This window comes from Salminus brasiliensis, chromosome 10, assembly GCF_030463535.1.
Source record: "Salminus brasiliensis chromosome 10, fSalBra1.hap2, whole genome shotgun sequence".
In the NCBI taxonomy this organism is placed as follows: Eukaryota; Metazoa; Chordata; class Actinopteri; order Characiformes; family Bryconidae; genus Salminus; species Salminus brasiliensis.
Genome location: NC_132887.1, coordinates 2,860,388 through 2,883,443, shown reverse-complemented (window position 1 = coordinate 2,883,443; position 23,056 = coordinate 2,860,388). Strand labels below are relative to the sequence as shown.

The 23,056-nt window shown below is 42.5% G+C and overlaps 2 protein-coding genes across 3 annotated transcripts in view; one reads left to right on the top strand and one right to left on the bottom strand.

Moving 5' to 3' along the window:
• fam184aa (family with sequence similarity 184 member Aa) overlaps window positions 1–15,209 on the top strand; it is a 57,820-nt gene extending 42,611 nt beyond the window's left edge. The window contains exons 14-18 of one of the 2 annotated variants that reach the window (XM_072689002.1): window positions 573–757; window positions 4,679–4,825; window positions 5,246–5,363; window positions 6,836–6,940; window positions 14,759–15,209. In XM_072689002.1, the coding sequence (XP_072545103.1) occupies window positions 573–757; window positions 4,679–4,825; window positions 5,246–5,363; window positions 6,836–6,940; window positions 14,759–14,767 (564 nt within the window). In that variant the 3' untranslated portion in view covers window positions 14,768–15,209. Of the gene's footprint in view, window positions 1–572; window positions 758–4,678; window positions 4,826–5,245; window positions 5,364–6,814; window positions 6,941–14,758 lie in introns of both variants that reach the window. The other variant, XM_072689001.1, reaches the window with a different exon arrangement.
• An 853-nt stretch (window positions 15,210–16,062) lies between these two features.
• On the bottom strand, window positions 16,063–19,854 carry pln2 (phospholamban 2). Its single transcript, XM_072690237.1, has 2 exons — window positions 19,700–19,854; window positions 16,063–17,469 (listed from the first exon to the last, which is right to left on the bottom strand). Exon 2 carries the CDS (start codon window positions 17,344–17,346, stop codon window positions 17,188–17,190), a length of 159 nt encoding a protein of 52 aa, XP_072546338.1. The 5' UTR covers window positions 17,347–17,469; window positions 19,700–19,854; the 3' UTR covers window positions 16,063–17,187.
• Window positions 19,855–23,056: the final 3,202 nt, after the last annotated feature.

The following is a 23,056-nucleotide window of genomic DNA, read 5'->3' as shown; positions in this document are numbered from 1 at the left end:
AGTAGATACTGAATAATTCATAATGGATACTGAATACTTCAAGTGGATACAGAATAATTCATAGTGGATAATAAATAATTTATACTAGATACTGAATAATTCATAGTAAATACTACGTAGTTCATAGTGGATATGGAATAATAATTTATAGTAGATATTGAATAGTTTGTAGTAAATGCTAAATAAATTCATAGTGAAAACTGACTAATTTATATTGGATACTGAATCATTTATAGTATATACTGAATACTTCATAGTGAATATTGAATAATTCATAGTGGAAACTGACTAATTTATATTGGATACTGAATCATTTATAGTATATATTGAATACTTCATAGTGAATATTGAATAATTCACAGTGGATAAATGAAGTGTAGTCAATCTACAAATGAAATCTTCTAAACATCTTCTGATGTACCTCTGCCAGCTGCTAGTGTCTCCACCTTTTCCCACAGTGGTTTTCAGTCATTTATGGTGGAAAGTTGAAATGGTGAGTTGCAGGTTTTGAACACTTCAGGTTCATGTGTACTGGTATTTGCTCCACCACTAACGCACAGTGTGTGTTTTAGGAGCAGGACCTGCTGGGTCGTATCTCGGACCTGCATCAGGAGGTGAGCTGCAGGAAGAACCGAATCGCTGACCTGGACCATGAGATCCACTCCCTCAACGAAACCATCAGCACACTGACCAAGGAGCTGGAGCTGAAGGGCAAAGAGGTGCTGCGCATCCGCAGTGAGGCCAACCTGCAGATCAGGTGAGTGCACACACACACACACACACACACACACACACACATAGCCGTAGACTGCAGGGGGTTCCAGAGTTCTTACTGTTATTGTGATGGAGTGAGGAAGACTTTCCAACACATGGTGGGAAGAGGAAGAACCATTAGACCACAGTTTAAACGAAGAGTGGAACTGAGGAGGAGCGTACTAGAACAGTGTAAAAGAAACTGAAGAACGTTCTGCAACAGTAGCAGATTCTGGAACATTATGAATAAACGTCTAGAACAGTGCAAACAGGAGGAAGAACATTGTAGAACATTTTGTGTTAGGAGTGACGTTCTAGAACCGAACATTTGGGGGACATTTGTGGAACGGGTTGTAGCAAATTCTAGAACAATGCGAATATAGGGGACCACTCTAGAACAGTGAATAAGAGAGTAACATTGTAGAACATTTTGGGGAGGCAGGGATATTCTAGAACAATGAGAATAGGAAGAAAGGTTCTAGAACAGCGAATTGGGGGGGAGCATTCTAGAACAGTTTGAGTGAGTAAGTAGCACACTCTAGAACAGTGAATTGGGGAGGGACATTTTAGAACATTTTGGGGCGGGAGGAACATTCTAGAACAAATAGATATGGAGGAAGGTTGTAGAACAGTGAAATTGGGGAGGAACATTGTAGATCATTTTGAGTAAAGAGGGATACTCTAGAACAATGAGAATAGGAAGGAAGGTTCTAGAACAGCGAATTGGGGAGGAACATTTTGAGTAAAGAGGGATACTCTAGAACAATGAGAATAGGAAGGAAGGTTCTAGAACAGCGAATTGGGGAGGAACATTTTGAGTAAAGAGGGATACTCTAGAACAATGAGAATAGGAAGGAAGGTTCTAGAACAGCGAATTGGGGAGGAACATTTTGAGTAAGGAGGGATACTCTGGAACAATGAGAATAGGAAGGAAGGTTCTAGAACAGCGAATTGGGGAGGAACATTTTGAGTAAGGAGGGATACTCTGGAACAATGAGAATAGGAAGGAAGGTTCTAGAACAGCAAATTGGGGAGGAACATTTTAGAACATTTTGGGGTGGGAGGGATAATCTAGAACAATGAGAATAGGAAGGAAGGTTCTAGAACAGCAAATTGGGGAGGAGCATTCTAGAACAGTTTAAGTGAGTGAGTAGCACATTCTAGAACAGTGAATTGGTGAGGAACATTGTAGAACATTTTGAGTAAGGAGGGATACTCTAGAACAATAAGAATAGGAAGGGAGGTTCTAGAACAGTGAATTGGGGAGGAACATTTTGAGGTGGAAGGGATACTCTAGAACAATGAGAACAGGGATGAAGGTTGTTTTTTTTTTAAGACGGTCTAGAATAGTGAAAACATGGAAACATGATAATTTCTAGAACAGTGAATTGGGGAAGAACATGGCAGAACTTTTTGAGTAGAAGAGATGTTCTAGAAATGGGGAGAGAACACTCTACAGTCACAGAGAGCTGAGTTATACACTGTATGTCCAAATGTTTGTGGACACCCCCTCTAATGAATGCATTCTCTACTTTAAGTTGCACCCACAGCTTGTCTAGTACCTGTAGAGAAGTACCGCCAATAGAATAGGACTCTCTGGAGCAGATAAAAATCATGACCCTATTGGTGCCATGCTGCCTAACGCCAGGCATGGGCTAGAGGGGTATAATAAAGCCCCCCAGGATTGAGGAGCTGTGGAGCAGTGGAAGAGCTGTGTTCTCTGGAATGATGGTGGTGGAGCTCCATCCAGTACTTTTGGGATGAGTTGGGTAGTTGGGGATGATGAGGTGGGGTGGTGATCATCATCCAACACCCTGACCCACTAACACATTTGTCGCTGAATGCAATCAAATCCTCACAGGACAGACAGTAGAGACAGTTACTCCAACAAAAGCAGGAGAAACTCTTTTAATACACTTGATTTCAGAAAAAAAGCAGTCAATGAGCAGATGTCCCAATACTTTTGTCCATATAGTGTGTTACAGTTTATGCATGGTGTAAATCTGAAGCAGCACTTGTTGTTCAGTGTAATTGCTGGGTTGGTGCGCTCGAGCCTTACAGGCTGACGGCAGTATTTCCTGACGCCGTGCAGCAGCAGTGTGGTAGTTTATCCTCTTTAATGGCCGTTTGTTTCATAAGAGAAAGCGTCTCCAGCGGTTCGGTCGTAGAGGTTAATTCAGCCGGCACCAGGAGACCAGGAGAAGAGATATTTCCTGGCAGTAAGCCATGGCCCTCGGGCAGTGTGAGTCAGTATCCCTCTCTCTCTGCAGCCTCCCTCACACACAGGACTCCCTCTATTCTGATAAGAATAAACCACACACACATACACACACACACACACACACACACACACACATAGACAAATGAAGGAGGCATCTCTGAGCACCCTAATGAGAGACTGTAGCTCCTCCTCCTCAGTGTATATCACAATACCTACATTTAGAGCGTTATTAATATTCACCCTAATGAGAGACTGTAGCTCCGCCTCCTCAGTGTATATCACAATACCTACATTTAAAGCGTTATTAATTATTATTCACTCTAATGAGTGACTGTAGCTCCGCCTCCTCAGTGTATATCACAATACCTACATTTAGAGCGTTATTAATATTCACCCTAATGAGAGACTGTAGCTCCTCCTCCTCAGTGTATATCACAATACCTACATTTAGAGCGTTATTAATATTCACCCTAATGAGAGACTGTAGCTCCGCCTCCTCAGTGTATATCACAATACCTACATTTAGAGCGTTATTAATATTCACCCTAATGAGAGACTGTAGCTCCGCCTCCTCAGTGTATATCACAATACCTACATTTAAAGCGTTATTAATATTCACCCTAATGAGAGACTGTAGCTCCGCCTCCTCAGTGTATATCACAATACCTACATTTAGAGCGTTATTAATATTCACCCTAATGAGAGACTGTAGCTCCGCCTCCTCAGTGTATATCACAATACCTACATTTAGAGCGTTATTAATATTCACCCTAATGAGAAACTGTAGCTCCGCCTCCTCAGTGTATATCACAATACCTACATTTAGAGCGTTATTAATATTCACCCTAATGAGAGACTGTAGCTCCGCCTCCTCAGTGTATATCACAATACCTACATTTAGAGCGTTATTAATATTCACCCTAATGAGAGACTGTAGCTCCGCCTCCTCAGTGTATATCACAATACCTACATTTAGAGCGTTATTATTATTCACCCTAATGAGAGACTGTAGCTCCGCCTCCTCAGTGTATATCACAATACCTACATTTAGAGCGTTATTAATATTCACCCTAATGAGAGACTGTAGCTCCACCTCCTCAGTGTATATCACAATACCTACATTTAGAGCGTTATTAATATTCACCCTAATGAGAGACTATAGCTCCTCCTCCTCAGTGTATATCACAATACCTACGTTTACAGCATTATTATTATTCACCCTAATGAGAGACTGTAGCTCCTCCTCCTCAGTGTATATCACAATACCTACATTTAGAGCGTTATTAATATTCACCCTAATGAGAGACTGTAGCTCCGCCTCCTCATTGTATATCACAATACCTACATTTAGAGCGTTATTAATATTCACCCTAATGAGAGACTGTAGCTCCGCCTCCTCAGTGTATATCACAATACCTACATTTAGAGCGTTATTAATATTCACCCTAATGAGAGACTGTAGCTCCGCCTCCTCAGTGTATATCACAATACCTACATTTAGAGCGTTATTAATATTCACCCTAATGAGAGACTGTAGCTCCGCCTCCTCAGTGTATATCACAATACCTACATTTAGAGTGTTATTAATATTCACTCTAATGAGAGACTGTAGCTCCTCCTCCTCAGTGTATATCACCACACCTACATTAAGAACATACGGTCATGGTCTGAACAGTGAAGTGTGTGTTCTCAATGTGTTTCCAGAGCCCATGAGCAGGACCTGTCTAAGAGGCACGAGAGGGAGATGGGCGAGATGAACGCGTCCCACAACCGAGAAACTCACATCATGTTTTCAGATTTTAATAAAGCTCAGGAGCTGCTGAAGGACAAAATCTCCGCTCTCCAGATCCTGTGAGTTCCTCCTCAAAAACATTGTATCTCCAAACTGGTCTCCAAAAAACCTTCTTAACTTTAAATGGAAGAGCATTTCTCCAAAATATCACAATACCTACACTTAGAGCGCTATTAATATTCACCCTAATGAGAGAACATTATGACCACCCCTGGTTTGGAGTCAGCTGTAGCAGACTGCAGAACCAATCAGACAAGCTGTTCAAAAGGGCGTGATAATAGGGTCTCGGGTGTGGGATTAATGCTAAATGTAAACTTCCTGGGATGTTCTAGAGCCGCCGTAGTTCACGCACATTGAGTGAGTGCCTCCCAACAGCATAACAGCGGTGCCCCACAGGCCATTGATGCCACTGTTAGGTGGGTGGTCATGATATTTGGATATGACCGTGTGTGTGTGTGTGTGTGTGTGTGTCTGCACAGGCTGGAGGGCACAGAGGAGAAGTTCAGGAACAGAGAGAGTCGGCCTGAGGACCTGCAGACTATAGCTGAGCTCCGAGAGATGGTGGCAGAGAGAGAGAGTCTGGTCAAGAAGCTGGTGGTTAGTATTGAGATATACTTTTAATAATACAGTCAGTGTTTAGATATATTTACACACACACATATATATATATATTAGGGCTGTCAAAGGGCTTATCAAAGGCACGATAATACCACATTAACGCAATCTCAATTTAACACGATTTTAAATCATTATATATTATATAGTCATTATATAGATGAACAGTGGCGACTTCATTCACATGCTTTAAGGCACATGAAAACAGAGGAGACCCTAAACCCTAAAGTGCAAGGAATATGATAGCAGCGATGAGGCACCTTCCTGGTATAGATAGACAGATAGATAGATAGACATCTAGATAGATAGATAGACATCTAGATAGATAGACAGATAGATAGACATCTAGATAGATAGACAGATAGATAGACATCTAGATAGATAGATAGATAGATAGATAGACATCTAGATAGATAGACAGATAGATAGACATCTAGATAGATAGATAGACATCTAGATAGATAGACAGATAGATAGACATCTAGATAGATAGATAGATAGATAGATAGACAGACAGATAAATAGACAGACAGATAGATAGATAGATAGATAGATAGATAGATAGACAGACAGACAGACAGACAGACAGATAGATAGATAGATAGACAGATAGATAGATAGATAGATAGACAGATAGATAGATAGACAGATAAATAGACAGATAGATAGATAGATAGATAGATAGATAGATAGATAGACAGACAGACAGACAGATAGACAGACAGACAGACAGACAGACAGACAGATAGAGAGATAGATAGACAGACAGATAAATAGACAGACAGATAGATAGATAGACAGACAGACAGACAGATAGATAGATAGACAGACAGATAGACAGGCAGACAGATAGATAGATAGATAGATAGATAGATAGACAGACAGATAAATAGACAGACAGACAGATAGACAGATAGATAGAGAGATAGATAGATAGATAGACAGATAAATAGACAGACAGATAGATAGATAGACAGATAAATAGACAGATAGATAGATAGATAGATAGATAGATAGACAGATAAATAGACAGACAGACAGATAGATAGATAGATAGACAGATAAATAGACAGACAGATAGATAGATAGATAGATAGATAGATAAACAGACAGACAGATAGATAGATAAATAGACAGACAAATAGATAGATATATAGATAGATAGACAGACAGGAAGATAGATAGATTCTGAGATTAATCATTATTATTTTAAATCATTTGACAGCTCTAATATATATATATATATATATATATATATATGCCAAAACCTTTTATCTCCATTTAGTGTTGTTTTCCCTTTTTGAAGTAATGGGAATCTGGCTGTTGTTACATGTGAAGCTGTCCAGAGTGAAGCTCCCTCTGATTGTTGTGTGAATACACTCACGCCCCAGAGCTCAGTTCTGCCACAAACCTTCCTAAACTCGTTTACACAGAGTGCGCCTCCTTCGTTCCAGGACGATAAGAAGTTCTACCAGCTGGAGCTGGTGAACCGAGAAACCAGCTTCAACAAAGTGTTCAACACCAGCCCCAACGTGGGGGTCATTAACCCCCTTATTAAGGTAATAACATTGCTCTGTAGCGGCGGAAAAACCACATTGCAATTTTTTTGCGACACTTAAATGGATCATTAAAGCAAATTAAGAATAGTGTCATAATATACTGTCATTTTTAATCATGACTAATACTACTGTGTACTGAAATACTGATGCATTCATCCCTTTGATAGCGGAATGGGTTGTTCTGCATGACTTTCTTGGCCTTTTCAACTCTTACTTTCTGTACAGTCTAAGGTTTGTACGTGTGACCTCATCGACAGTCTCTCCATGTTTTTTTACCGATATTCAACAAAACTCTCCTTTGCTTTCCAAGCCATTCTTCGTCGCTGCTAGCTCATTTACCTACATCCACAGTGTTGTGTGTGTGTGTGTATGTGTGTTCATTGTTTCAGTTTGGCCAAAGCTGGAAGCTAAACGTAGTCCTTAAACGTCAGCACTCCCAGCGATACAACAACACCCCTTTTTGTTTGTGTCCTTTCAATGTAGCATAAGAGTAGAAAAGCCGCACACAGATTCGTCAGCTCTCCAAACCTAAGTGTTGTGGAAGTGGAAGGGAGGGGGGCGGGGCCTTCCTGCCTAGACTCTGTCCAAAGCTCCCCCAGTCAGCATGCAGGGCACAAAGCTCCGCCCCAGGCCCAGCCCACGCGGAGGTGAGCCCCACCTCGTCATCCAGCGTCCGTCCTCTTTATCACACACACTTCCCACCGTGGCAAGAGACGTGCTCTAACCCACTGACCTGTCTGCCATTGGTTTGATCACACTGTCTCTCAGTCCAGCAGTTTAATGGTTAATCGTGGAAAAAAAGTGTCAATTTCTGTTTCCGTTTGTTTTTTTGGTTGGTTTTGATCAATTTGTTGGTCGAAAATAGGAAAATATACAGTTAAACAGAGTGTGTCCACAGTGATGTGTGGATGTGTGTGCTTGCCTCACTCTCTGATGCATCTTGTGTAGGGGTGCGCCGATCCGATACTCAGTATACTGGCCAAAATCACTGGATCACACATCGGACGAAAAAAAAAGTAGAACTCGATCCGAACCCGGTCCGATCCATAAGCCTAAACTATTACAGCTTCATAATTCAGAACACTTCAAGGCTTCTTTCTAAGGGGTTCAGAGATCAGTGGAGCAGATAATACTAACAAATACATAACCTTTATTATACTGTTTGAACTGTGGTCAAGTATTATGAATAATTACTAATCAATATCTGTGTAATTTTTATTAATACAAATAACATCATCATCAGAAAGACTAGCAAAAAAAAAGGAAAATAAATGCTGTCATGAAGTAAATTCATACAAATACACTATATGTCCAAATATTTGTGGACACCTCTTCTAATGAATGCATTCAGCTACTTAAGTACATAAGTTGCAACCATTGCTGACACGGATGTGCAAATGCACACACATATGCACAGCTTGCCTAGTCTCTGTAGAGAAGTACTGCCAATAGAATAGGACTCTCTGGAGCAGATCAACATCATGACCCTATTGGCACCATGCTGCCTAATGCCAGGCGTGGGCTAGAGGGGTATAATAAAGCCCCCCAGCATTGAGGAGCTGTGGAGCAGTGGAAGAACTGTGTTCTCTGGAATGATGGATGGTGGAGCTTCATCCAGTACTTTTAAGATGACTTAAGGAGGGGTGAAATTGGGAGTACATTGAGGAAGACCCTCATTTAAAGTGTAGCCGAGGGTATACAAAAATCAAGGGATGTCAAAGGCCAAAAAAGTAATAATAATCAGTAAAAAAAACAATTAATAAAAACATTAACATTAATTAGCAAAGTTATACCATCACTTGGGAGATGGTCCACGCTCCAGACTCCTCCAGTCTAGCCTCATTCTCACTCCATCATCACAGGCCTTCGACTTACCTACACCCTCCACCCCACCCCACCTCACATATATCATATTTATAGGACATATTAATACTAATCCTAAAATAAAAAAAAATATTATTTTAATACAACTAATAAAAAATAAATAAAAGTATGAAACTTGACAGTAACCAAGAATATATATATAGATAATAAAGTAAATAAAAAGAATAATATATAAAAATAGAACCGTTAACTAAAACCTACCAAAATCATATTGAACATTAACTAAAGTCAGTTGCAGACTGAGTGAAGGTTATTAAAAGGGTTTCCTGAATGCAATCAAATCCTCACAGCAATGCTCCTCCTCCTAATCTAGTAGAAAGCCTTATTCTCTGGACAGTAGAGACAGTTACTTCAACAAAAGCAGGATACACTCTTTTTAATACCCTCAATTTCAGAAGAATGAGCAGGTGTCCAAATACTTTTGTCCATATAGTGTAGTTGTAAGGACATAAGGACACATCTCTTATGCATACTTATTTATAGAGTAATATTAAATATCTTTATTATATTAGGTGTATTGTTATTGGTATCGGCAGATGCTCAAGGCTGCAGTATCGGTATCGGTATCGGACATGAACAAGTTGTATCGTGCCACCCCTAATTTGTCCACCAGTCGGTGCACAGTGTCCTGGTCTCAGAAAGCATGGGGACATAGAACTCTACCTCTGGCCTTCACATCAGCAGTGTGTGATCTTTAAAATTGCATTGGAATGCAGAAACCAAGCGAGCATGCCGTGGACCTCCTCCAGCATCCGCCCTTTGTTTTTGGGGGGGGTTGGGGTTGCATGTGTGACTAGGTGGCAGCACCACTGTGAGTGTAGTAAGTGTGTGAGCTGTTCTCATCTGGTCTTCCGTCTCCTCTCCACACCCTCTGTGTCTTCTGCGGTTTGTGTTGGGTTGGGGTGTCGGGGTGTTCTCCTCTCCAGGCGTTAAGCTGGCACCGTGCCACCTGCTATTACTGAGGTGCCAGTTGGTCGGCCACCTACTTCACACTGCTAAAAATAAAGGGCCTACAAAGGGTGATGTTTGAGTGATGCCGTAGAAGAACCACTTGCTATTACTGACCTTTTCTATTTATTTGATTCTATTTCATATTTCTTTTTTTAATATTTTTCATACTTATATTTTATACATTTTCCATAATAGTTATAGGAAGAGGAACAAGAACAGAGGGTTGCCAGATACCAGACAGCAGTATAGACAGGCCAGTAGTCCAAATCCATCTTCCTATCTTAATGCAGTATTAACATTTAATAAAAAAAGACAATTAAACAAGATGAAAAATATGAAATTTACATCCGAATAGGAAATAAAAAGTAATGAAACATAGATAGATAAAAAAGGGGTCAGTTATGGGACCCCTTTACTTTGTCTTATTGTCTTTATTAGTGTAATTTTTAGTGTCTTTTTTTTAATCTCATAGTTAGTGACTAAGTCAATCTCATACATCTCACACATATTGTCCTGCTAGCTGCTAAGAAGACCTGTAACTAACCTCTCCCACTAGACAATTTGGCAGGTTCCCCATACATAACACTAGAAGCTCTTTGGGAAATTCCAAATATAAGATTTTATGAATGTGTAAAATAAATAAAATAATGAAAAATTAACCAGGAAATAAATATAGATAATAAAGTTAATAAAAATAATAATATAAAAAAAAACATTAACTAAAACCTACCAAATCATATTAAACATTAACTAAAGTCAGTTAAAACAGTTGCAGACTGAGTGAAGGTTGTGAAAGGGTTTTCCTGAATGCAATCAAATCCTCACAGCAATGCTAATCTAGTAGAATCTAGTAGCAAACCATCTTCTTCCCTGGACAGTAGAGACTCCAACAAAAGCAGGATCAGCTCTTTTTAATAACCTCGATTTCAGAAGAATGAGCAGGTGTCCCAATACTTTTGTCCATATAGTGTAGTTGTAAGGACATATTGGAGCAGCATATGACATCCTAAAACCTCTCTTATGAATACTCTAATGCATTTAACTTAAAATGTTACATCTTTACTAAATACTTATTTACTTCTTTTTATTTGTTTATTAAAATAAAAATCCCCTTTTTATTTTAATACTGTTTGGTATTAACCCAATTAACCCAGCCGTTCATAGCTCCCCCTAGCACTACAACTGTTCCCGGCACTAGTATGGTTAGGACTGCCATGTCCCTTTTTTAAAGTAGCCACTGATGCAGCGTTGCCGGGCAGTCGACATGCTCGGAGGAAAGCGTCCGGTACCTGACTCCACCGCACCAGCTAACAGACGCCTGTGCTGGTCAACGTCACCTAAGAGAGCACCATCGACATAAACAGTACCTTTTTTAAATTTTGACCTTCTTTTTTATTGTTTCTATAATTTTCTTTTATTTCTTTTATTCTTTTAGTATCTGTCTTTGTCTTTTATTCAATCACTTGTAGAGCACTTTACCAAAAAAATGCTAGATAAAGTTAATGAATTGATTAATTAATACTTTCACTTTTTTAACCCTTAAAATTCTCCTCACATCGCTCATGGAACTTGAAGTGGTCCCTTCATGGCATTGCTCAAAGAACCCTATATAGCACCTTTATTTTTATAGGTGTACCCAACTACTCTCACCGGCCATTTTATCAGAAACACCTACTGTAACAGTGCACATTGTACAGTACTGTGCAAAAGCCAGGGAGCACCCTTTGAATTTTTTTTATCTATTTGTTAAATATTTATGGTATTTAGCTGACATTTTTCTCCAGAGCAACTACTCATATTACACAGGTGGGCCAATGTAGTGTTAGGAGTCTTGCCCAAGGACTCTTATTAGTGTAGCACAGCATAGTCACCCAGACTGGGAATCGCCCCAGTCTCCTATGTGGTGTGGTAGCCCACTGGCAGATAGTGGTGTTATCTGTTGCGCCACACCAAATAGATGTTAAATCGATGTTTCTGAGGAGATCCGCTGGAAGAGGGTCCACTTGCATAAGGAAGAAGAACATCAAATGAAAGGAGGTGGAAAAAGAGGAGTTTCCAAAAGTGTACTTATGATATATTCCTCAGAAATACAGAGAAAAGAAGACCTAGTAGATCACCGACACTGGCCTTCCATCATATCCAACAGCATTGTTTCTGCATAATTAAGTGGTTATGATATAAACTGCAGACCAGGCACATTTACATTTACAGCATTTGGATTACATGTTAATAGAGATGGTCAATATGACAATATTTTATATATTTTATCGTATTATGATTAATGATACACAAAATACTTCATCTGAGCATATTGTGGATATCCTGGATATCGTCAATGCTCAAAGAACCCGGACCGACCGCACATTTCACAGCATTAGTCCTGTCCTATTGGATGGAGTGCATCAAATATTACATAAAAATCACTGTACTAAGTATGAAATATTAGTAAATAATCGGATATCATTTTTTAAAAAGGCACTATCGGTGCATTTTGTTGCGTGTCGAAATCTTGAGATAAGTATAGGGCATCATAAAACTGTTGTTTAAATATATTATTATTAGATATAATATTTTTACCATATCTCCCAGCCCTACATGCCATACAGCCAAATCATGTGACACAGGCGGACTACACCAACCTACACTACACCAACCACCAGACATAGCTTCTGTGTGTGATATGGTGGCTTTCTGCACACTGTACGCACTCTTGTAGCGCCACCTAGCTGATGTTTAGTTAGAGATTTTGTGTTCGCCATTCTCTGGCCCTTCATCAGGGGTCAGTTTCCCACCACAGAGGCGCTCTTGGCCGGATATTTTTGGGTGGTGGACCCACCCTCAACCAGCTAACACTCGTACCAGCTGTGTTTTTGATAAAACGGCCAATCAGTGAAGGTAGAAGGTAGACGTTTCTGTGAAACTGGCAATTCATACAATATATTTCCTGAGAGTGTGATCATATTTACACTCCTGGGCTCTAAGGTCACGTTCATACGTGGTGGGCACGGCCTTGTACCCAGGCCTGGGCTCTGAACCGTTAGAAAAATGAAATAAAATAAAACAGATTTATGACAGATTAGTGATTAGTAGGAATCCGATCACCGAAAACACACATTCCGTTCACACTTGTATTAAATGTGGACTGGATCCGTCTCAAACCACCTCCAAATGTAGTTTGAGTGATCTGATCGTAATCCGATCACACTGGGGGTGTTTACACCTGGCTTTTCATGCGAACAAGTGAAATCTGAGTGTAATCCGATCACCAAAACGCTGTAAATGCCAGGTGTAAACACCCCCAAGATCCTGATTTAGACCCTGGGTCAATTTATGTGTAGATTTGGGCCAATTGCATTTAGACTGGGTAGTCAAGCGCATCTCTGGTTGATCAGACTGAAGTCTGATCACTGTGTGAGACAGAATATGCACATTTGCTCATTATAATTACTGGCGTTCCGGTCATAATGGGAGGGGTTTTGGGAGACAGAGGTGTATACACTGCTATAACGTGACCTCCTGCTAAAGTGGTTCGGTGATCGGATTTGTATCTGATCTGGAGTTTACACTCGCATTTCTATGTGCTTTGGTCAGATTCAGATATAATCCTAATACTCGAGACGCATGAAGTGACCAGGTGTAAACGTACAGTGAACAGGCACCCACACTAGGGGCAGCAAGAACCTCTGATGTTATCAGTTGGGGGTTAGGTGTCTTGCTCAAGAGCACCTCAAGAGCGCCCCCTTCTGACCCCCTCTAACCAGTGCCGTGCTTCCGTTACCTGTTAGCTATGTTAGCCTCGTCGCTCCAGGTCAAAACTATAGAAGTAAACTTCAGACCCCAAACAGGTCCGGGCTTGTACCTCTTACATAAAATAAAAATTTTAGCTGAACATTCGGCTCAAATACTGTCATGCAAAAACCTGGTATCTCCAAAATATCTAACTTTACAGAATAAAGAAAAAAACCTTCAGAACTGTCAATGTAGAAGTAATTTCGAAGCATTTCTATTGGTCCGTATGTCATGAATGATCCTGATAAAATATAAAGACCCACTGCCAGATTCACAATTATGGAGAAAGTGAAAAACGACGGCAGAAATAGAGATACGTTGTTTTCGCATGACAGTGATGATATGCAGCATTGCTGATTCTGAGACTCAGCAAGCACTTCCTGCCTACGCGTACACTCATGATGATAATCTGTAGTTATTTTTGGCCTTGGCCTGTTTTTAATGGGGACTGAAGGAGTAATCAGACCAAGAAAACTCCAGATTCAGTGTATATATATATATATATATATATATATATATATATATATATATATATATACAATATATACACACCTGTACAGAAGCTTTAGGCCCCTAATCCCATTATTCTATCTCCTGTCTCTCAGAAGTGAGAGAGTTTTACAGTAGAAGCTCCAGATCTGATCAGAACAGATAAAGCAGGTGAAGATAAATCCAGTAAAAAGGAGAATCAAGAGCTTCTCATTCTGAAGAAAGAAAGTAGTGAGATCTTGTCGGTGAGCTAGTCTGAAGAACAGAGCTCGGTTCCTCCAGGTTTCTCCTGGACGCCCCCCAGTCCAGCCAGCACAGCATGGAGGATGTGTTCAACTCCATCAGCAGCAGCAGCAGCAGCTCACCTGATTTACCATCATTAAGCCCTGATTTACCACCAAACCAGGTGTTGATCTGAGGAGAACTCTAAATAACACTAGACTCCATGAGAGAGGAGAACTTTGAGAGGAGATGTTCTAATGATGAACATAGAGATGGAGAACCACCACCACCACTTTCTGTAGGCTTACACCCAGGGATGGGGACTATAACTTTTGCACAGTACTGTATATTTGTTGGGGGAGGAAGTTTGTGCTGTTGTTTGCTGTGTAAGTGTAAGTGTTGCTGGTTGACTCGTGTGTTTGTGTGTATATGTGTGTATCTGTGTGTCTGTGTGTGTGTGTGTGTGTGTGTGTGTCCCTGCAGCCCTCGTGAGGCAGACGAGTCGAGCGAAGCAGCAGCAGCAGCTTCAGCAGAGGAGCAGCCGCAGGAACTGACCTCTCAGTACTTCTCCTTCTGACTCTCTCCTTCTCTGACTCGCGCAGATGAAGAGCATGTGAAACATAGAGGTTTCAGTACTCCATTAGTCCGTGTTCGATACTTCACTGTGAATTCCACTACCCCATGATTTATTTCACTATTTGTTTGTTTGTTTATTTATTTATGACAATATCAGCAACTTTTGACTGGGGCATTTATGCAATATGAGGGGACCCACATCTGATTTAGCTACGTTCACAGATAACAACTCTTTTTCTTGATGGACCGAAACTGTTGGAATACCAGAGTCTTGCCAGTTTTAAAAAGAAATTGCACAGTGTTTATATTTCTATTATATCGTCTTGTTACAAACAATAAACCATCGATTGTAAAATCATATTCGCCTCAGATGTTGTGTTGAATCACATCAATAAAGTGGATCTGGACCCGTAACAGTGGCCCATGTGGCAGCCCTGGTACCCAAAATACCTGTTGAATGGCCAGGTAAGCCGAAATAGCTGAAATTCCACCTTAAAAGACAACCAGAGTTACATGGCTAGCACGCAGCTAATTTTATCAGCTAGCAAGAAGCTGAAATTCCACCTTAAAAGAACACCACAGTTTCATAGCTAGCATGTAGCTAATGTCAGCAGCTAGCGTGAAGCTGAAATTCCACCTTAAAAGAGCACCACAGTTACATGGCTAGCATGCAGCTAATTCTATCAGCTAGCAAGAAGCTGAAAATCCACCTCAAAAGAGCACCACAGTTACATAGCTAGCATGCAGCTAATGTTAGCAGCTAGCAGAATGGCAAAATAAAAAACATACTTAGTCTGGACAGGCTGGACCATGTGACTACGTGAACCAAACACTAGAAATTACGCTTAATCACGCAGTGAGCGCCCCCTCCTGGACAGCTGTACACATGCATTTCTGGACAAGCTGAGAGAAGCCCCAGAAGCTTGATCTGAAGGTGGAGCAGTATCTGGGCTGTAGAGGCGGTAGAGTAACACTACAGGATTTTACACTAATATGACTCTAATATACATTATATTAGTAATATTACACTAATATAAGAGAGGTTCTCCTCCTGCAGCTCCACCACCAAACCTCCATAGTGCAGTAGCAGCAGCAGCAGCGCTCCGGCCCGGAGTGGGAATGGCAGAAACGCCGTTCTCCCCCTGTTACAGTCAGTGGAGCATCAGCAGGATCCTGAAGCTGCTGTTTGAAGATACAGTTGATGCACAGTGTTGCTTTAATGTATTTGTTTAATTACAGATTATATCAGCGTTACAGTTTTTGAAATGTATACATGAAGTTTTCCAGAATTTTTCAGTATTTAGTGGTGTGCCCCCTTTGGGTTTAATAACAGTATGCCCTAGAGCTGCACCTTTCTGTACAAAGACCTTAACATGATCAGTGCCACACATTTAAATTTGACATTTAAATAGACAATAAATGGACAAAAGTATTGGGACACTTGCTTATTCAGTGTTCCTTCTCAAACCAAGGATATTAAAAAGAGCTGTTCCTGCTTTTGTTTGTGTTTGTAACTGTCTCTACTGTCCAGGGAAGAAGGCGTTCTATTATATTCTGGAGCAGAGCATTGCTGTGAGGATTTGATTGCATTCAGCGACAAGAGCAGCGTTAGTGAGGTCAGGATGTTGGATGATGATCATCACCCCACTTCATCATCCCCAACTCCCCAACTCATCCCAAAAGTACTGGATGGAGCTCCACCACCATCATTCCAGAGAGCACGGTTCTTTTCCACTGCTCCACAGCTCCTCAATGCTGGGGGGCTTTATTATACCCCTCTAGCCCACACCTGGCATTAGGCAGCATGGAGACAATAGGGTCATGATGTTTGCATGATCTGCTCCAGAGAGTCCTATTCTATTGGCGGTACTTCTCTACAGGAACTAGACAAGCTGTGTGTGTATCTGTCAGCAGTAATGGGTGCAACTTTAAGTAGCTGAATGCATTTATTAGAAGGGTGTCCATAAATATTTGGACATATAGTGTATTGCTAGAAAATTTTAATTAAAAAGCTGAGATTTTCTGTGTGATCTCAGATTTCTGGTCCCCACTGAGACGCAGAGAGTGAGGAATTAAAGTGTAGACCCCCAAACAGACCTGTAGAGACAGCATTAAGCCTATCAGACCCAGATTAAGCCTAAACTCAGACTACATAGAATCCCCAACACTGGATCTGCAGTTTAGCATCAGCCAAGGCCTAATCCATGTCCAGGAGACTGACCCCTAGAGTTTAATGGACTCACAACAAGCCTTAAATATATAAATTCCACCCTGCTGCCCCCCCCCCCCCCACCCACAAAAACAATGTCCAGTTCATGCCCTTTGACCTCTGGGCTTCACATCAGCAGGACGATGATGTAGATTAGCAGCAGGCAGATGAGGATGAGGGAGAAGTTGATGAAAAGGTCCTGCAGGTTGCGCTTGGTCTGCGGGTTCACCTCGATGTTGGACGCCCTGCGGATGGCCGAACGCGTGATGTTCTGCACACGCTCCATCCTGACAGCCTGCTGACCAACCAGAGAAGAGCGCTGGCTAGTGTCTGCAGTGGTGAAGGGCAGGAGGCTGGCAGCAGCCCAGGGGATGATGTGTTTGTGTCAGCTGCTGGTGTCCGCCCCTGTCTTTCAGAGAGGGAGGAGGGGGCGGGGGAGAGAGAGAGAGAGAGAGAGAGAGAGAGAGACCTCAGGATGATGATGCTATTTCAAGCCACACAATGATCTCACATGTAGGTATTTGGAGCCAGTTTAGCCCCTTAACTCAAAGGCAGATCTGGAATTTTGATCTTCATGAACATCAGCTGCAGAAGATCAGAACATGGCTGGAGAGGATTATTCTGGAGGAGTCTGGAGTCTTATTTAAACCTCAGACGTTTAGTCTGGTCTGATCTTGATGGTTGAAGCTGGTGGTGAAGAAGATCACCATCATGGCCAGATCCAGAGAGCTCTCTGAGGCCTTCAGAAAGAAGGGTGGAGATGCAGAGTGAGAGTCTGGGAAAGGGCTTTAATCAGATCTCAGAACAGTTAGAGATCAGCCGCTGTTCCACTGTCCACTAAATCATCTACAAGAGGGACAGCTGACCAACATGACCAGGTCAGGACATCCTAGCAAGTTCAGCCCAAGAGCAGAACCTCAAGATGAGTAAAGAAGGGCCTCCAACAGTCCTGCAGTGTCATCAGGGTAGCAGGTAGATCTCACCTCAGCTGATGGTAAAGTACAGCATAGTGAGAGCTCTCAGTTCTCAGGAATGATGACCCCTGTTAGGGTTAGGGTTAGTGTAGTTCCACTGCTCCACAGCTGAATGCTGGGGGGCTTTATTATACCCCTCTAGCCCACACCTGGCATTAGACAGCATCATGCCCATAGGTTCATGTTGCTCCATGTTAAGTCCTATTCTATTGGCAATACTTCTCTACAGGTACTAGACAAGCTGTGTGTGTGTGTGTGTGTATGTGTGCATTTGCACATATGTGCCAGCAATGGGTTCAACTTAAAGTAGCTCAATGCATTCATTAGAAGGGGTGTCCAAAAATATTTGGACATATAGTGTATTTTTTAACTCCTTCCAACTGCACACACATACACTGCCACAGTCCTACAACTTTGGCCTACGTGAAGCCTGGGGCCTTAACATCCTAACAATGGCGGACCCCCGTGTGTCCCCTTCGTCCTCCTTGGGTCACCCTGCTGTATTATCAGCACACTACATCAGACCCCTGCTTCACTAACGCGAGGACAGTTGGGTTCTCTGTGATACGGGTTCTGTAATTGTCTGTGTTATCTGAGGCTGGAGAGTAAGTGTCGGACCCTGTCTGATCTTGAGTGTAGAGGTGAGAATAACACTCACACACACACACACACACACACTCGCATGCCTGAGTGACAGCCGACACCCGTCTATCAGCTAACAGCCTGTTCACACTGCAGCGCTCTTAACACTCTTAAACTAGCGGCTGTTTACAGGAGTTCACTACTGTTCTCAGCTCACAGCGCTGTCTCCTACGGTGGCCAAATGTTTGTGGACACCCCTTCTAATGAATGCATTCGGCTACTTAAAGTTGCACCCACTGCTGCTGACACAGATGTGCAAATGCACACACAAATACACACAGCTCGTCTAGTCCCTGTAGAGAGAAGTACTGCCAATAGAATAGGACTCTCTGGAGCAGATCAACGGAACATGAACCTATTGGCACCATGCTGCCTAATAATGCCAGGCGTGGGCTATAGAGGGGTGTATATAAAGCCCCCCAGCATTGAGGAGCTGTGGAGCAGTGGAAGAACTATGTTCTCTGGAATGATGGATGGTGGTGGTGCTCCATGTAGTACTTTTAGGATGAGCTGGGGAGTTGGGGAGGGATGATGAGGTGCGACCTTGCTAATATTGAATGCAATCAAATCCTCACAGCAATGCTCTGCTCTGCGCAAAATCTAGTAGAATTTCTTCTTCTCCTGGACAGCAGAGACAGTTACAGCTCTTTTTAATACCCTTGATTGCAGAAGAAACACGGAATGAGCAGGTGTCCCAATACTTTTGTCCATTTAGTGTACATCTCTCTTAGTGTACAAAGCCAGCTTCTGTATGCTACCTTCATTTGAATAGAGACTAATTTTCCGGGTGGGGTGTGTGTGTGTGTGGGGGGGGGGGGTTATTATAGAATGCAAATAAGTTTGGGCTCTTAGAGCAACCGGCTCTCCACCCCGCCTCCCGTTCCTCACTCCAGCTTCTCTGAACTTCCTCTATGGCTGTGTTTACTGTAAACCTGAGAGCAGTAAAAATCTAACCAATCGGAGCCTCACTTTCTCTCACTGTGATCACTGTGGCCTGTGTGGTGGAGGTGAAGTCCTGCTTACCTTCTGGAGAGAATCCTGTAGAACAGAAGAGCTGAGGACTTGAGGACTGGTGATCCCGGACGTCAGCAGAGGGAGCAGAATCTGCCGCTGAGGACCTGCAGTGGGTTTATACGAGGAGCTGGAGGGGAGGAGAAAACCAACTGACCAGGAGGAGGAAGAGCGGTGAGGGTGTGTATCTTTAACCTTTAGAGGAAGACACACACACACACACACACACACACACACACACACAAACACTGAACACGCCCACAGTTACCAACTCCACCTCCCACACAACCAAGCCCTACCACTAAGCAGGGCCTCCCCTTGCTCTCAAAAACAGCCTCAACCCAGTTCTTCTGAGGTTCTGGTCCATGTTCAGATGACTGTGTCATGCATTTCCTGCAGAAGCCGTTAGAAGATGGTCTAGAGATGATGGTGTGGTGGTTAGGAGAAAACCTCTAAAACCGCAACATCACCTTCTCCACCAGCCTGGACTGTCCACACAAGGCAAGGTGGGTCCATGGGTTCAACCAGGCTATGTGTCTCCAGTCTTTCTCCAGTCTGTCCAGTGTTGGTGAGCCTGTGCTATGCCACTGCAGCACAGAGGTGGAACCCAGCGTGGTCTTCTGCTGTTATAGCTTCATCGTCCTCAAGGTTGGAGGTGGTGGTGTTCATTCTGAGCAGCGTTTCTGCTCACCACAGCTGTACAGAGTGCTTCCATGAGTCACTGTAGTCTTTCTGATCTATCAGCTGGACATTCTCTGTGGACCTCTCTCGTTAAGGAGGCATTTCCGTCTGCAGAACCGGCGCTCGCTAGATGTAGTTTCTGTATTCCACCATCCTGAGAAGCTCTAGAAATACTGAAACCAGCACGTCTGATACCAACAATCACATATCTCCTCACTCCGATGACTGATGTGAACGTTAGCTGAAGCTGCTAACCCGTATCTGCATGATTGTATGCGTTGCCCTGCTGCACCATTTGGTACATTAAAGTGTCCCTAATAAAGTGCTCAGTGAGTGTAGACAGACAGATATGTAGATAGACAGACAGAAAGTGCTCAGATCTTGAGCCCAATAATAGAAAAAAACCTTGTATCTCCATTTTTGCTGTTTTCACTTTTCTCCATAATGTTAAATGAGAATTTCCTGATGAACGGACCAATAGAAATGCTCCAAAATGACTTGGAGTGAATTCTTTTTACATTGACCTCCATTGAAAGTTCTGAAGGTGTTTCTCCTGCTGCTGTAAAGCTGCTGGGGGTTAGTTGCACAGGTTTCTTGCGCGACAGTGACCGTGCATATATTTCTCTGTAATGGTGTTTGCCTGGCAGCTGATGCAGGAAGCTAATGCTGCTTTATTCTGCTTCCTCTCTTGTTGGTTTACTATTGACTGTAAACACGCCTTGGAGGGAGAATGGGAGTGTTGTTAAAGCTGTACAGCATGGTTTTACTGGAAAGGGAAGGAAGAGCATGTAATGTAATGCATGTAGCATGTAATGCTTCTGGTTCCAGTGGCTCCTGTCAAAAGGCCAGAAGTGAATAGTCAGGAAAAATGGACAAGCATTAGAATCTGAGACACTTTGACGAGAACCAAACTGTGATGTTCTAGATAATGAAGACTGAGGCTGCAGTGGCTCAGCACAGGCTCACCAACAGTGGACAGACTGGAGAAAGACTGGAGACACGTAGCCTGGTTGAATCCATGGACCCAACCTGCCTTGTGTGGACGGTCCAGGCTGGTGGAGAAGGTGGTGTCGCGGTTTTAGAGGTTTTCTCCAAACAACCACATCATCATCTCTTGAAGTCCACTAGACTATTTGAGCATTGTTGCTGACCATGTGCTTCCCATCATGAACACACAGTTGACCATCTTCCAACGGCTTCTGCAGGAAAAGCAGAAATGGACCAGAACATGGACCATGGTCAGAACATCTCCAAAACATCAGGCAGTTCTTGTGGGGTGTTCTCTCCCGGTATGCAGTGGTCAGTACCTACCAAAAGTGCTCCAAGGAAGGCCAACCAGTGAACCATGGAGCATTGATACTCATGGAGGCCCCACCTCACAACCTACAGGACCTAAAGGATCTGCTGCTAATGTTGGTCTTGGTGCCAGATACCACAGCAGGACACCTTCAGAGGTCTTGTAAAACATTAGTACCACCTGCCTGATACTTAGCAAACCAACAACCTTGGTATTGAGCCCACTAAAACCCAGAGCTCTAACCGCTGAGCCACCACTGCCTCAATATATTACTATATTATGATTATTATTATTATTATTATTATTATTATATTATGATATTATGATTATTTTGCACAGCTGAGCAGTAGAACAGTCTTATTTGGTGATTCATAGACTTTTATTAATAGAAGGAGACCCTTCCTCCTCTGGTCAGACTGGTAGTTGGTTAGTTAGCTAGTCTGACGCAGGTAGAGGGGACCCCACCGGGCAATCTTCCAGCAGGTCGGGCTGGGTGACCATTTACTCAGAAAAGGTAAAGAGACAGAGTTAGTTCTGAGAGGATTTTATAGAGATCAGAGAATGTTGAGCAGTATCAGAGTGTGTCTGATGACTCCGGCAGGTCTGACTATAACAGCCTCATTAAAAGGAGAGAGCCAGAAGGTAACACAGACATGGGAGTGCCCTGAAACGCTAGCATCCATCTGCTCCACCGTCAACAAACCTGAATGATCGCGTGCAAGCAGCAAGACGACAGCTCCAGCATCTCAGTATACTACAGTTCCCTGTGTCCGTGAACCCCTGGATCTGCAACCTTCATCTAAGGGGAAACATTAATTACCAAAATATTTAGATTTAAAGAGTGAGACTGTGTCCCGAACATTATCTGGAAGGATATTCCTGAGTTGGGGGGGTTGCTTTATAAGAAAAGGTTCTTCCCCCTGCTGAGGTTTTCTGAATTTTAGGAACTACTAAGACGCAGCACCCTGAGATCTAAGTGTTAGTGGTCTTTGGCTGCTCACTGGGGGTCTTAGGTTTCCGTGTCTTGTTGATCTCTCGTCTCTTACTGATTACTGATTCTGTAAAGCTACTTTGTGACATTTGATTGCTGGTGCTAGTTGGACTTGGGACCCTTATCCTTCAGCCTTTGCTCTGCAGTGTTTTGCGAGTAGTGAACGTGATCCATGGGCGCTGTAGGTCAGCTAAAGCATGCAGAGATTTTTGCTGCAGTTGAAAATGACTCATTAAAGTAAATACAGTATAAAAAGCAGCCACAGCCCGTCTAAAGCCCGGCTGCTCAGTACCGGGCGACGCTCTCTTCATGAGGAACAGGAGAGGAGGGCTTTGTTTTCTCTGGAAACGGCAGGGCTGGCTTGACAGGCATTTGACTGCAGAGCTATGCGGGGTGGCAT